Consider the following 13,807-nt stretch of genomic DNA (forward strand, 5'->3'; position numbering starts at 1 on the left):
AAAAGAGATGAGCCTGTGACTCTGTCCTTTTTAAAGGAGACTGTTGGTCATCTTAAGCCTGCTGGGTCTCCAAATGATGCTGTCCCTCCTCGACTTTTAAAAGAGGTGTTACCTACAGTTGGTCCTTTGGTGCTTGAGCTGGTAAACCATAGTCTGATGTCAGGTGTTGTCCCTAAAGATTTTAAACATGCAGTAGTCAAACCCCTGATTAAAAAACCTGCTCTTGATCCTATGGTTCTTGCAAATTACAGGCCTATCTCCAAACTACCTTTTCTTTCCAAAATTCTTGAAAAGGTAGTTTACAACAAAATAATGGCCTTCCTGGAAAAGCAAAATGTTTTAGAGGTTTTCCAATCTGGTTTTAAACCCTTTCATAGCACTGAATCAGCCCTTTTAAAAGTTTTTAATGACATATTTTTAGCGACTGATGCTGGGGACTGTGTTGTTCTTGTGCTTTTAGATTTGACAGCTGCGTTTGATACCGTGGATCATGCCATTTTATTCTCTCGTTTGGAGCACTGGGTGGGCATTAGGGGCACTGCACTGGAGTGGTTTAGGTCCTATTTGACGGGGCGAACTTTTTGTGTCAGCCTTGGTGACTATGCGTCGTCCTCCGCTCCCCTCTTGTGTGGTGTCCCACAGGGCTCAGTTCTAGGCCCCCTCCTCTTCTCTTTATATCTGCTTCCTCTTGGTTCTGTACTGAGAAAGCACGGCATTGCTTTCCACTTTTATGCTGATGACTGTCAGATCTATGTCCCTCTAAAGAAAAAAGGTAGATACCTTACACAGCCATTACTTCAGTGTCTCGATGATATTAAGGCTTGGATGTCTGCTAACTTCTTAAAATTCAATGATAAAAAGACAGAGGTGATGGTTTTTGGTAGCTCCACTGAGACCCCCAATGTGTATGTAGATTCCCTGGCACAGTATGTTAAGCCAACTGTCACAAACCTGGGGGTCAAAGTGGACTGTGATCTAAAGTTTGATAATCAAATTAAGGCAGTGGTAAAATCTAGCTTCTTTCACCTCAGGCAGCTGGCAAAAATAAAACCAATTCTTTCACGGCAGCACTTTGAGACAGTGATCCACGCCTTTGTTAGCACTCGGCTGGATTACTGTAATGCACTTTATATAGGGGTCAGTGCATTATATATTAGTCACCTACAGAGGGTGCAAAATGCCGCAGCTCGTCTTTTAACTGGCACTCGAAAGTTTGAGCACATTTCCCCTGTTTTAGCTTCACTTCACTGGCTGCCCATTTCTTTTAGGATTCATTTTAAAATTCTTTTATTTACTTTTAAAGCTCTCCATGGCCTCGCCCCATCTTATCTCTCTGAGCTGCTACAGCCTTATACACCCACCCGCTCTCTCAGGTCAGCTGATCAGCTGCTCCTGAAGATACCCAGGACTGGGCGTAAACTTAGAGGAGATCGTGCTTTTGCTGTAGCAGCTCCCAAACTGTGGAATGAGCTTCCTTTAGAGATTAGACAGGCCACTTCTTTACCTGTTTTTAAGTCACTCTTGAAAACCCACCTCTTTACTTTGGCCTTTGACACCACGTGAGATGTTGGTTTTTATATTTATTTTTATTTTATTTTAGTTGTTTTTAGGTGACTCGATGCTGTTTTATCTTGTTTTTTAACATAGGGCTGTTTTAATTTTAATTTTAATTTTATGTCTTATGTGATTTATTTATTTAATTTGCTGTTTAACTTACTTTCTGTACAGCACTTTGTTCCTGTGCTGGGTATTTTAAAGTGCTTTATAAATAAAATTGGATTGGATTGGATATGATAATTTCAGTTTTGTCCTAATTTCAGTGTCCAGAGTTAAACATCATTAAGACCTTTATGGCCTTAGAGCATCCTTGTAGTTTTTTTTTTGTGCCATCTGGGATTTATAGATGAATTTATAAAGATAACTGGGTATAATTGAATAGCAACTTACATGTATGTGGTGTTTTCTGATAGTATTAAATAAGGTAATAAGAAAACTATCGATCCTTGCACAGAACCCTGTTGAACACCATGATTAACTGTTTGTCTGAGAAATACTCATTAAATTTACCAACTGAATCTATCAGAAATGATTAAAACAAGTATGTATTTCTTTTATTGCTGAAGGTATATTGTAGTCTTTAGCAAAATGTTATGATTAACTCCAGTGAATACTACACTGAGGGCTAGCAGGACAAACACAAAGATGAGTCCACTGTCAGAAGCCATGCAAGGATACGTTGAGGACAAGTTTAAATCAGGACTAAAACAAAAATAAACTGTTCCTCTGCAATCATCATATAGCTGATACACAATTCTTTCAAGAGTTTAAGTTACAAAAGCCTCATCTTTTCCATATTGTCTTACACTTTAAACATTAGCAACTTTCAGATCCATTACAGCACATCAAAAATTGAAAAGGGTAGAAATATCTATGTGAAAAGCTCTGGTCGCAGACTTATTCTTCAGTGTATTATAGAAACCTCACTACAGACAGCACTGCAATTGTTACCCAACCAAATATGTACTCAGTGTGTGTTTGTGTATGTGTGTGTGTATTTACAGCTGAAAGCAGATGATGTGGACAGTCAGCTGAATGGAGCCGTCTTCTACTCCATTGTCAGTGGAGACAGACACAACCAGTTCCTCATTGACCCACTCAGTGGAGTCATCAAGGTCAACAAGCAACTGGACCGTGAGACTGTGAGGACACACTTCTACATAGAAAAACATCCACTTATCCTCTGTGCAGTTTGGTTTGGTGAAATTACTGGAGACAGGCCAATTGCTTCATTCATATATATATATATATATATATATATATATATATATACATATATATTATATATCATATATATACATATATATATATGTATATATCGTTAGCTTCATAGCATAAGTGCCTAAGTCATTTTTTTGTGATGACATAGGCAGACGGACAGGATGATGCAGCAGTGGTAGGGGAGTAAAGTTAGGCAAAAATCTCAATTTGACCAAAAAATGACTTAGGCACTTATGCTATGAAGCTAACGATATACACATACATACAGTGGGGCAAAAAAGTATTTAGTCAGCCACCGATTGTGCAAGTTCCCCACCCAAAATGATGACAGAGGTCAGTAATTTGCACCAGAGGTACACTTCAACTGTGAGAGACAGAATGTGAAAGAAAAATCCATGAATCCACATGGTAGGATTTGTAAAGAATTTATTCGTAAATCTGTCACGGCGAGTGAGAGGAGCCGTGTGGAGGAAATGAAGGAGGATCCAAACGCAGGCAGTAGTGGAGAAGTGAGGGTGGTTTATTGAGCACAAAATAAGGACAAACAGCAAATGGAGCTCAATCTAAACTATACTGGGAAAACAACTAAACTACAAAGCACAAACCTGAATGAGAACGAGCAGAGGAGAATGACGATGGACAGCAGGGAGAACACACGGGTGCGACATGGTAGATACACAGACGGACCAGCAACTACAATGACGGAGGACACGACTTAAATACACACAGAGAAACATGGGAATTACACACAGGTGGTGGACACAGCTGGGAACAATCAGTAAGATGAGACCGGGGTAAAACTGAACACACTCACATGAGACGCAGACCTTCACAATAAAACATCACACGCAGGCTCGACATCGAGAGACAGACAGGAAATGACATATGAAACTAAACCCACATCTTAAACCCAGATAAACAGAAACATGGAACTCTAATAATAGACATAATCATCACCATAACACGACAAGAGAACAAGAACACAATCCCTGATGCAAACTTAAATCAAAACACAATAAACTCAGAATACTGGGTCCAACGGACCCAGAACCGTGACAAAATCAGGGTGGAAAATAAGTATTTGGTCAATAACAAAAATACAACTCAATACTTTGTAACATAACCTTTGTTGGCAATAACAGAGGTCAAACGTTTACTATAGGTCTTTACCAGGTTTGCACACACAGTAGCTGGTATTTTGGCCCATTCCTCCATGCAGATCTTCTCGAGAGCAGTGATGTTTTGGGGCTGTCGCCGAGCAACACGGACTTTCAACTCCCGCCACAGATTTTCTATGGGGTTGAGGTCTGGAGACTGGCTAGGCCACTCCAGGACTTTCAAATGCTTCTTACGGAGCCACTCCTTTGTTGCCCGGGCGGTGTGTTTTGGATCATTGTCATGTTGGAAGACCCAGCCTCGTTTCATCTTCAAAGTTCTCACTGATGGAAGGAGGTTTTGGCTCAAAATCTCACGATACATGGCCCCATTCATTCTGTCCTTAACACGGATCAGTCGTCCTGTCCCCTTGGCAGAAAAACAGCCCCATAGCATGATGTTTCCACCCCCATGCTTCACAGTAGGTATGGTGTTCTTGGGATGCAACTCAGTATTCTTCTTCCTCCAAACACGACGAGTTGAGTTTATACCAAAAAGTTCTACTTTGGTTTCATCTGACCACATGACATTCTCCCAATCCTCTGCTGTATCATCCATGTGCTCTCTGGCAAACTTCAGACGGGCCTGGACATGCACTGGCTTCAGCAGCGGAACACGTCTGGCACTGCGGGATTTGATTCCCTGCCGTTGTAGTGTGTTACTGATGGTGACCTTTGTTACTTTGGTCCCAGCTCTCTGCAGGTCATTCACCAGGTCCCCCCGTGTGGTTCTGGGATCTTTGCTCACCGTTCTCATGATCATTTTGACCCCACGGGATGAGATCTTGCGTGGAGCCCCAGATCGAGGGAGATTATCAGTGGTCTTGTATGTCTTCCATTTTCTGATGATTGCTCCCACAGTTGATTTTTTCACACCAAGCTGCTTGCCTATTGTAGATTCACTCTTCCCAGTCTGGTGCAGGTCTACAATACTTTTCCTGGTGTCCTTCGAAAGCTCTTTGGTCTTGGCCATGGCGGAGTTTGGAGTCTGACTGTTTGAGGCTGTGGACAGGTGTCTTTTATACAGATGATGAGTTCAAACAGGTGCCATTCATACAGGTAACGAGTGGGGGACAGAAAAGCTTCTTACAGAAGACGTTACAGGTCTGTGAGAGCCAGAGATTTTCCTTGTTTGAGGTGACCAAATACTTATTTTCCACCCTAATTTACGAATAAATTCTTTACAAATCCTACCATGTGATTCATGGATTTTTTTTTCACATTCTGTCTCTCACAGTTGAAGTGTACCTCTGGTGCAAATTACTGACCTCTGTCATCATTTTAGGTGGGGGAACTTGCACAATCGGTGGCTGACTAAATACTTTTTTCACCCTATTTACGAATAAATTCTTTACAAATCCTACCATGTGATTCATGGATTTTTTTTTCACATTCTGTCTCTCACAGTTGAAGTGTACCTCTGGTGCAAATTACTGACCTCTGTCATCATTTTAAGTGGGGGAACTTGCACAATTGGTGGCTGACTAAATACTTTTTTACCCCAATGTATATATAATTGAAATTAAATAGTTGAATCTTACTTCTTGCTGCAATGTACAGTTAAAAGTCTATGGATATGTCCTTCTACATGCAGCCTCTAGTTTTTCCTGTCTTTTTTGTGATCATTGAAATGCTCCAACAGTAACTTCTTTCGTCTCCTACAACCTACACTGAGTCAAGGGGGGCATCAGGGTCTGCCCCTGTGGAAATCTACTACTAGCTCCTTGATTTTCCTCGCATTGATCAGGAGATGGTTCCGCCGGCACCTGTCCACAAAATCCTGAATCCACTGTCTGTACACTGCTTGATTCATCTGTGATGAGTCCTCAGGGAACTTTTTTAGATGGCAGCCTAGACGGTTGATGGAGAAGTCTGGAGTGTAGAGAGTGAACAGGAATCATGCTAGCACAGTTCTTTGCAGGGCACCCCGTACTGTGAACCAGGCTGTCAGAGATACAGCCCTGTGTCCTCACATACTGTGGGCAGCCAGTGAGTCCAGTATCAACTGGGACAGTAAGTGGTCTGCTCCTGAGAGCCCCAGTATGTCCCTCAGAAGTCCATGCTGGATGGTATCCTCACAGTGCTCCCAGTCTTCTCCAGGTGGGTCAAAGCTCAGTGCAGGAGATAGATGATGGCATCATCCACCCCGATGCTAGGCTGTACCACACAGGTCTTTCACACCCGTGGTACTTACCCTAGCTTCAGGCTAATGTTGAAAATGTATCCCATGATGCCACACAGTTGGTCTATGCAGTACCTCAGGAGCCTGGGGCTGATGTGATTCGGACCTGCAGCATTTCGCATCTTGATTAGGGCGATCGTGGCTCAAAAGTTGGGAGTTCACCTTGTAATCGGAAGGCCGGTTCGAGCCTGGCTTGGACAGTCTCGGTCGTTGTGTCCTTGGGCAAGACACTTCATCCGTTGCCTATAGGCCCGATGGCGCCTGTGTCTGGCAGCCTCGCCTCTGTCAGTGCACCCCAGGGTGGCTGTGGCTACGATGTAGCTTGCCATCACCAGTGTGAGAATGTGTGTGTGAATGGGTGGATGACTGGTTGTGTAAAGTGCTTTGGGGTCCTTAGGGACTAGAAAAGACTAGAAAAGCGCCATTTACCATTTGGTCTTCTCCAGCTTGTTCCTTACATGAAGTGTTGAAAGGATAGTGGTAGGGGAGCTGTGAGTATTTTGAAGCTGAGGACTGAGAGGTGTGCAGTCATGGAAGAAAAGCAGGCACTGGTCAAAAATAGGGCATTTGCAGAAGAAGTGATTGGGCTGGAGGAGGGATGAGTGTCTGGTCAAACCTGCTGAAAAACTGGTTCAGGTCATTCACCTACCCTAAATCTCCTACAGCCTGGGAGTTGAACCTGGAACCTCCGTGGCCGTTTTCCAAGACAACATAATAATAATAATGTATACTTTATTGATCCCTGTGGGGAAATTACTCTCTCTGCATTTAACCCATTTATTCAGTGAAGCAGTGGGCAGCCACTAATCAGGTGCCCGGGGAGCAGTGTGTAAGGATGATACCCTACTCAGGGGTACCTCAGGGTAGCCGTTCAGTGGATTCGAACCTCTGACCTTCCGACTATGAGGCGACCACGCTACCTACTGAGCTATTCCTGCCCCCAACATGAAGTACCCTTTGAAGTTCTAGTAGAAGACATGAATGCAGCATTACTTACAATCCCTGTTGGGACGATCATCGAAAACCAACACTACGACACTACGGCAGCAGTGATCGTGAAATGCTTGGCTATAAAATGATCAGCCAGAAGAAGCAGTACACCCATGGAGTACTAGTGGCAAAGATCAAAGCAGTATGGAAGGAAGTTAATCAACAATCGGAGCTGCAGAAAGCTGTGATGAAGAAAGTCATACCTAAGATGTACAGCAAGCTTTCTATACCTGAGGCCTTGGACACTGCCAAGCAAACACTCACAGCATTGGGCAGCCACTTGAAGAGGTATACCAGAGAGATAGAAGGCAAGGGAATAAATCAGCTGTACACTACTGAACCATCCAAGGTGTACTCTGTGGTAGGACAACAATATGAGAAGAACCTCAAGGCTGGAGACAGAGCAATACTGGAAGAATATAGGATAAAGGCTAGTGGCTCTAAGAACAGAGCACAGCTACCTCCCTGAACAGGATCTTGTAACAGTCACAGTTGCAGACACTTAAGAAAGTCTCCAAAAGTTGATTCTGTTCATCTGGACGTAGCGTTTTCAGTGGGAGAAACGTTTCGTCACTCATCCAAGTGACTTCTTCAGTCTCAGCTGACTGCAGGTTTCCCCAGTGTTATAAATAGTACATTTGCATAATGACTGAAACCAGCCCACTGAAGGAACAATGGGCTGGGAGGTCACCTTCATCATAATTATGCAAATTCTCATGACCATTGATCAACAACCACTGATCAATGGCTATGAGTACCATTCACAGAGAGTTGGGGAATGGCTGCAAACACAGCATTGTAAGATGGTGAAAGATGTACCCTTAGGCCCCCTCCTCGATTCAGCGATGGTCTTTCCCTTTTCATGTAAATGGCCTCCTTGACTCCGCTCTCAAACCAGCGTTCGTCCCTGTCCAGGATGTATACATCCTCATCTTTGAAAGAGTGTCCACTCCACTGGCCTGTAGGTCCTGGGAGAGTCAGGACCTACTGCAGAGTCCTGGCCTGACGAGGCAGCTCTTCTGTGTTGTGCCATCCGCTTCGCCAGAGGTTGTTTGGTTTCCCCTATGTATAAATCCTGGCAATCCTCCTGGCACTTAACAGTGTACACTATGTTACTCTGTTTGTGTCGGGGGACCCGATCCTTGGGATGGACCAATTTTTGGCGAAGCGTGTTTTGGGGTTTAAAAGCCACAGAGACATGGTGCTTAGAAAAAATGCAATTGTTCCGACACATACGGGATCACTACAGGTTTTTGCTTAGTCAGCGGTTGTCCTTCTCGGCTGGAGCTTTCTTTTGGTGCCTTCCCAGCTTTGACAAAAGTCCAGTTGGGATAACTATGTTTACGCTCTGTGTTGTAGCGTCCTGATGACACCCAGTTTATGCTCCAGTGGATGATGAGAGTCAAACCTTAAATACTGATCCATATGCGTAAGTTTCCGGTACACATTAGCTTTTAGATGTCCCCCATTACTGATGGAAATCTCACAGTCTAAGAAGGCTAGCCTGCCACTTTTCATATCCTCCCTGGTGAATTTGATATGTTGGTCCACCGAGTTAATGTGATCTGTAAATTCTGGAACATCATGAGATTTGATTTTCACCCAGGTGTCATCCACATACCTGAACCAATGACTTGGTGGTGTTCCAGGGTAGGGTAGCAAAGCCCTCTTTTCCACTTCTTCCATGTACAAATTAACCACGATGGGTGAAACTGGGGAGCCCATGGCACGCCCATGTTTCTGCCTGTAGTACTGGCCCTTGTATGTGAAATAGGTGGAATAAACACACAGTTCAAACACACTTGGTTGGCTCTGAGAGTGGTCCTGTTGCTGAGGTTGGGGTTATCCTGTAATCTCTTACGAGCTACCTCCAACGCTTTGGTGACTGGGATGCAAGTGAAGAGAGATGTAACATTGTATAAGACTATGGTTTCATCTGCCTCCATAATGACATCTCTCACCTTCTCAACAAATTTCAAAAAGTTCTGGATGTGGGGTTCAGAGCTGCCTGGGCAAAATGAAGGCACCGTTCCAAAAGTAAACGCACTCGGTCAATGCTGAGAGTGGTCCTGTTGCTGAGGTTGGGGCCATCCTGTAATCTCTTATTGAAACTGAAATTGTTGATTCGTACAACCTTTTGGAGCCTATAAAATTGGGGGAAAATAACAGGATTACTCAATACTATTTCTTTCGCTGTGAGGAGGCGATTGGCTCCAACAGAGCTTTGACTACACTCCGAAGGAGGCTATGGACAAGGCTAATGACCATTTTCCACAGCTCAACTGGCTGCTACTGCAAGGTTAATTGTGTTAATCCCAGAACCAGCACAGCTGCACTCGGCTTAGTCACTGGTGGATACCGGAGATGAAGGGAGCCGCCAGTCCTGAAGGAGTCTAATCATGAAGGAGTCTTAGCAGGCCTGTGGGACTTCAGAGGCAGCAGACAGGTACTGGCAGACTCAGGGGAGTGCAGCTGTGCTAGTGGCTGATGGAAAAACTCTGGTGTGGCAGGAGTTTGGAGACTCTTGGTTGCCTTCAAAGCGGTTCTAGCAAATCGTCTGACAACTCAGAAGGGGAAAGCAGTATTCTAAACACACTGTGTACAGCGGTGCTGACCTCGACAGGGGATTTAGTCAGGTGGTGGAACGAACACGTTCAGGATCTACTCAATCCAATAGTCACACCTTCTATAGTGGAATTTTGTTTTTCATTATTTTTATTTCATTATTGGTTTTTGTAGATGATGTGTTCTGTTGGCTTCATCGAGCTTGCACGGGAACAGTTTTTAGCTGAGTATGAAGCAGTGGGGATAAAAATGAGCACCTTCAAGTCCAGCCAAAAATGGGTTGAGTGATTTCCTGATCGAGTACAAATAAATAAATTCATATTAAAAAAATGTTGAATAATAGATTTTCTTTTGGTGTGAAATCTGTAAATGTGTCCAAATCTGCTCATGTGCCTGAATGTAGTTATACCTAGGCATGGCTCAAAAAGTAGAGGAAAAGACACTTATAGTCAAGAAGAAAAGGCCAGATTTGAATTCCATTGAAATGTTTGGGAATTTGAAACTAGCTGAATGAAAAATGAAAACTTCACTGTGCTGCTACAAAAGTAGATTTTCTGGCTTCACCATTAGGCGCCAATGCTTCATTCCTGATTTGTCTGGATATCTTCTGTTGTCTCTTTCCCTGTAGGTTCCCAGCTACTCACTTGCCATAAGAGCTTTGGATAGTGGAACCCCTGCCATGTCCTCCACTGTGATGGTAAACATAGACATTTCTGACATCAATGATAATCCACCCACCTTTTCACCGGCCAACCTCTCTGCTGTCATACAGGTAATCTTAATAATCCTCACAATCTTCAGTTGAACCCAAATATAACAATATCATGTAATAATTCAGGTGAACTATAGTACTTAAATTCCTAAGTCAGTGCTTTAAGTACGCCTGTCCCCTTCCCTATATCAGCATCTCTAAAAATTAGTCAGTGAAAAAAAGGAAAGCTTACAGTTGCTGTGAAATCTGATATTGCAACACAGGCCAAGCATATAAAAAAATTCTCATCTCTATTTATAACTGTTATGAGCACAGATACCTACTTCATTTTATTTTGTCATGTTTCTGATGAAGAATGACATTATGAATGACCCTTGAACCTGAAATACTATTAAAAGACTATACATTTGTTTTATTCTGCCGGAATGTTGATTACACTCCTGTAGATTCTTTTTCAGATGTGTATTTTTCATTTAATTTTAATTTTAATAAGATTTAAATTCAGTTTAGGAATTATGACTGAACGTGAAATGCATATAATGATTCATCGTCTTGGCTTCCCTTGACCAGGAAAACAAGCCAATTGGTACCAGTATCCTGCAGTTGTCAGTCATTGATGAGGACTCCTCTCAAAATGGCCCACCCTTCGACTTCCGTATCTTATTGGGAAATGAAGGGAGGGAGTTTGTATTGGAAAAAGATGGGACACTAGTAGCCAATCAAGTATTCAGAAGGGACCTGGCAACAGAATATGTAATTCAGATACAGGTAGAGTCAAATTGTTGTTTACACCACACAAAGTTTTTTCAGTCATTCTTCTCTACTGTCATACTATTGTAAAAGATAGTGTTTTAAGTTTTAATCAGTGATGGAAATAACAACGTTACAATTACTGTAATTACTGAAAAACCGCGTTTTTCAGTAATGAGTAATCTAACTATTACAATTTCTATCGTTGCAACGCCGTTACCGTTACGAAGAAGAAAATAAGGTGCGGTCGCGTTACTATTTTTCAGCAAACAGACGGTTGAAGCTCTGTTCAGCTTACCGCACCTTATATCAGTTGCACGGAAGTAGCTGTCTACGTAAGTAATCTGTACGCTACAGATTTAAGCAGCTGCGAGTGCTCCCGCAGATGGCAATCACTGTCTGCTCAACAATCACTTTTTGGCACAACACCTGGAACTAAGGGGACAAAACAATTGCATGAGTGCTGCTGTTTGACCGAGGAAGAATAAAGTAGTCATGGTAAGCCAATCACATGACTACTTCAAGATGACAAAGCAACAAGGTGATATATACCAGTTTTTAAATTGTGTTGATAGGCCACGTAAAACCAGAGTCATGATAAACAATATATACACAGCGTTTTTTCCTGAATAATTTTGTCACGTTTAACGTCTAAGGACAGCGCAAGCCCTTTGGTCTTGGTGGAAAAATGCACCATGCCGACCAATCAAAATGATATGCAGGGCTCACAAAATCGCTAGCCCGACGTCCCGGGGCTAGCGATTTTTCCAGTCGGGCTACCAAAATCTATCTCTGCCCTGCCCGTCGGGCTATCATAGGAAGGAAAAATATATGTCAATGCTTTTGCATTCTTTCGGAAATGTAGCTGGGTAATTATATCATTGGCATCGGTGAGCCACTGTCAATATGTGGCATATTGAAATCGCGTTTGAATTTGTGCTTGTTTTTTGCTTTCACTTTGCAATCGCGCGAACTGTGTATAGAGAGTGACAGCACTGATTGGTGAGTGATGATAATTTGTGCACCAATTCCTCTGACATCGTCTTATCAATCGTTAGCTTACTATGCAAACATGACAAGTGAAATCTCCCGCAGCTTAAACATGTGAGAGGTTGATCGCGCAGAGAATCGCTGAGCTTATGTGAGTGCGTGTGTAAAAGCAGCAGGATATATATTTTAGTTCTGCTGAGCCAAATAAGACAGGTCAGGGTGAAGAAGTGACAGCCAAAGAAAAGCTTACCACAAAACGGAAAAGTTATGACAAATCAGACTATAAGGCAAAAAGAAAGTGCAGCTTTATGGTTTCATGGACAAATGAATTTCTGTGGCTGCAATATGACGAGCTATATAACCAGGGGTGCACATACAGTAAGTGGTCCGCAGGTGCGCATTCGCTGTCAAAATAAAAAACGTGCACAAGATAAGAAGTTGCAACGCGTGTTTGCGTACATAGGATTTTCTGGAGGAGGACAGACATTTGTTTAGAACTCTTAAAGATGTCGAAGAAGCAAGCTCCTTTAAGCAATTACTTTGGTGTTTCTCTACCTCCAAAGAAATGTCAGAAGGAGTCCGAACCACAAAAGAAGCGCGTATTCTCGGAAAAGTGGTTGCAGGAGGTGATCTGGCTTCAAACAAATGATGAACGCACAGAGATGCGGTGCAGAATGTGCCATGAACATCCCACTCTAGCGGACAAAAACACTGCCTTTTATATGGACGCAAACTTGCGTTGCAACTTCTTATCTGGTGCGCGTCTTTTATTTTGACAGCGAATGCGCACATGCGGACCACTTATGTGCACCCGTGTAAATAACATAATGTTCTGCCGGGTGTGTTGTTGGTTTTCCCTCGATTTCTGAGTCGACAAGCGCCTTTGTTACTGGGACCAGTAATTTTAAGAAAGGCCCCCATTAGAACCAAACAAAACATCAATCAAAAAATTGCTATCTTTTTTATTCGAAGGGCTACCAGGGATTTTGAAATTTTGCGAGCCCTGATATGGCAACATGACATTTGGCTGTTTAGGAAGAGGGGGAAGTTTTAGGAGTGACGGCGAGAAAGTGAGAGAGAGAGAGAGAAAGAGAGAAAGACAGCAGAAAAAGAGAGAGTGCGAGTTTTGAGATGTGAGAAATTTGTAACATTTAGCATGTTTGGAGTGTGTAGTTAATGTGTTGTCTTTTGTAGTTAGTGTGTAGTGTTGTGGATAGTTTTGTGTTGTGTGTCAGAACATTGAGGCGACTGCTGTCTCCAGGTAGAGAATAGGAGTGATACACCTGCTGCTGTCAGACCTGCAGGTATCAGGCTGTGATGTTCTCCTTTATAGTGGACAGAAATAATTTGTGTGGCATCTTATTGAATGCAGAACAGCTGATGGTTATGTAAATAGTTTGAAGTGGTTATTTAAAAAAGGGGTAAAAGGTAAATGCCTGCAAATAGCTTTGTTGTTTGCAAAATGTGTGCATATGATTTTAAAATTGGCAATTTATATTTGCATTTAAAGTTATGAAATATGGTTCATTAAACATGTTTGTTGTTGTTACAGTAAAAATATAACTTTTTCGGGACTTCCGGTTTAGGTGACTATGGCGTAGGTCGCACCGAGCGTAGCTCCTGCAGAGTCTAGTTATTATCTAGCATTTCCAGGCACATTTTGACGGGTTTTTTCTTTTTGTATAG

General features: G+C 42.7%; 1 protein-coding gene across 1 annotated transcript in view; it reads left to right on the forward strand.

Moving 5' to 3' along the window:
- The window catches only part of LOC102312509 (protocadherin Fat 3), a 45,980-nt gene extending 34,031 nt beyond the window's left edge, over positions 1–11,949 (forward strand). Inside the window, exons 5-7 of the mRNA XM_005950070.2 lie at positions 2,562–2,699; positions 10,298–10,441; positions 10,952–11,949. Coding sequence (XP_005950132.1) covers positions 2,562–2,575 — 14 coding nt within the window. The 3' untranslated portion in view covers positions 2,576–2,699; positions 10,298–10,441; positions 10,952–11,949. The remainder of the gene's footprint in view (positions 1–2,561; positions 2,700–10,297; positions 10,442–10,951) is intronic.
- Positions 11,950–13,807: the final 1,858 nt, after the last annotated feature.

This window comes from Haplochromis burtoni, unplaced genomic scaffold (assembly GCF_018398535.1).
Source record: "Haplochromis burtoni strain Fernald_Lab_line unplaced genomic scaffold, NCSU_Asbu1 Contig_726, whole genome shotgun sequence".
In the NCBI taxonomy this organism is placed as follows: Eukaryota; Metazoa; Chordata; class Actinopteri; order Cichliformes; family Cichlidae; genus Haplochromis; species Haplochromis burtoni.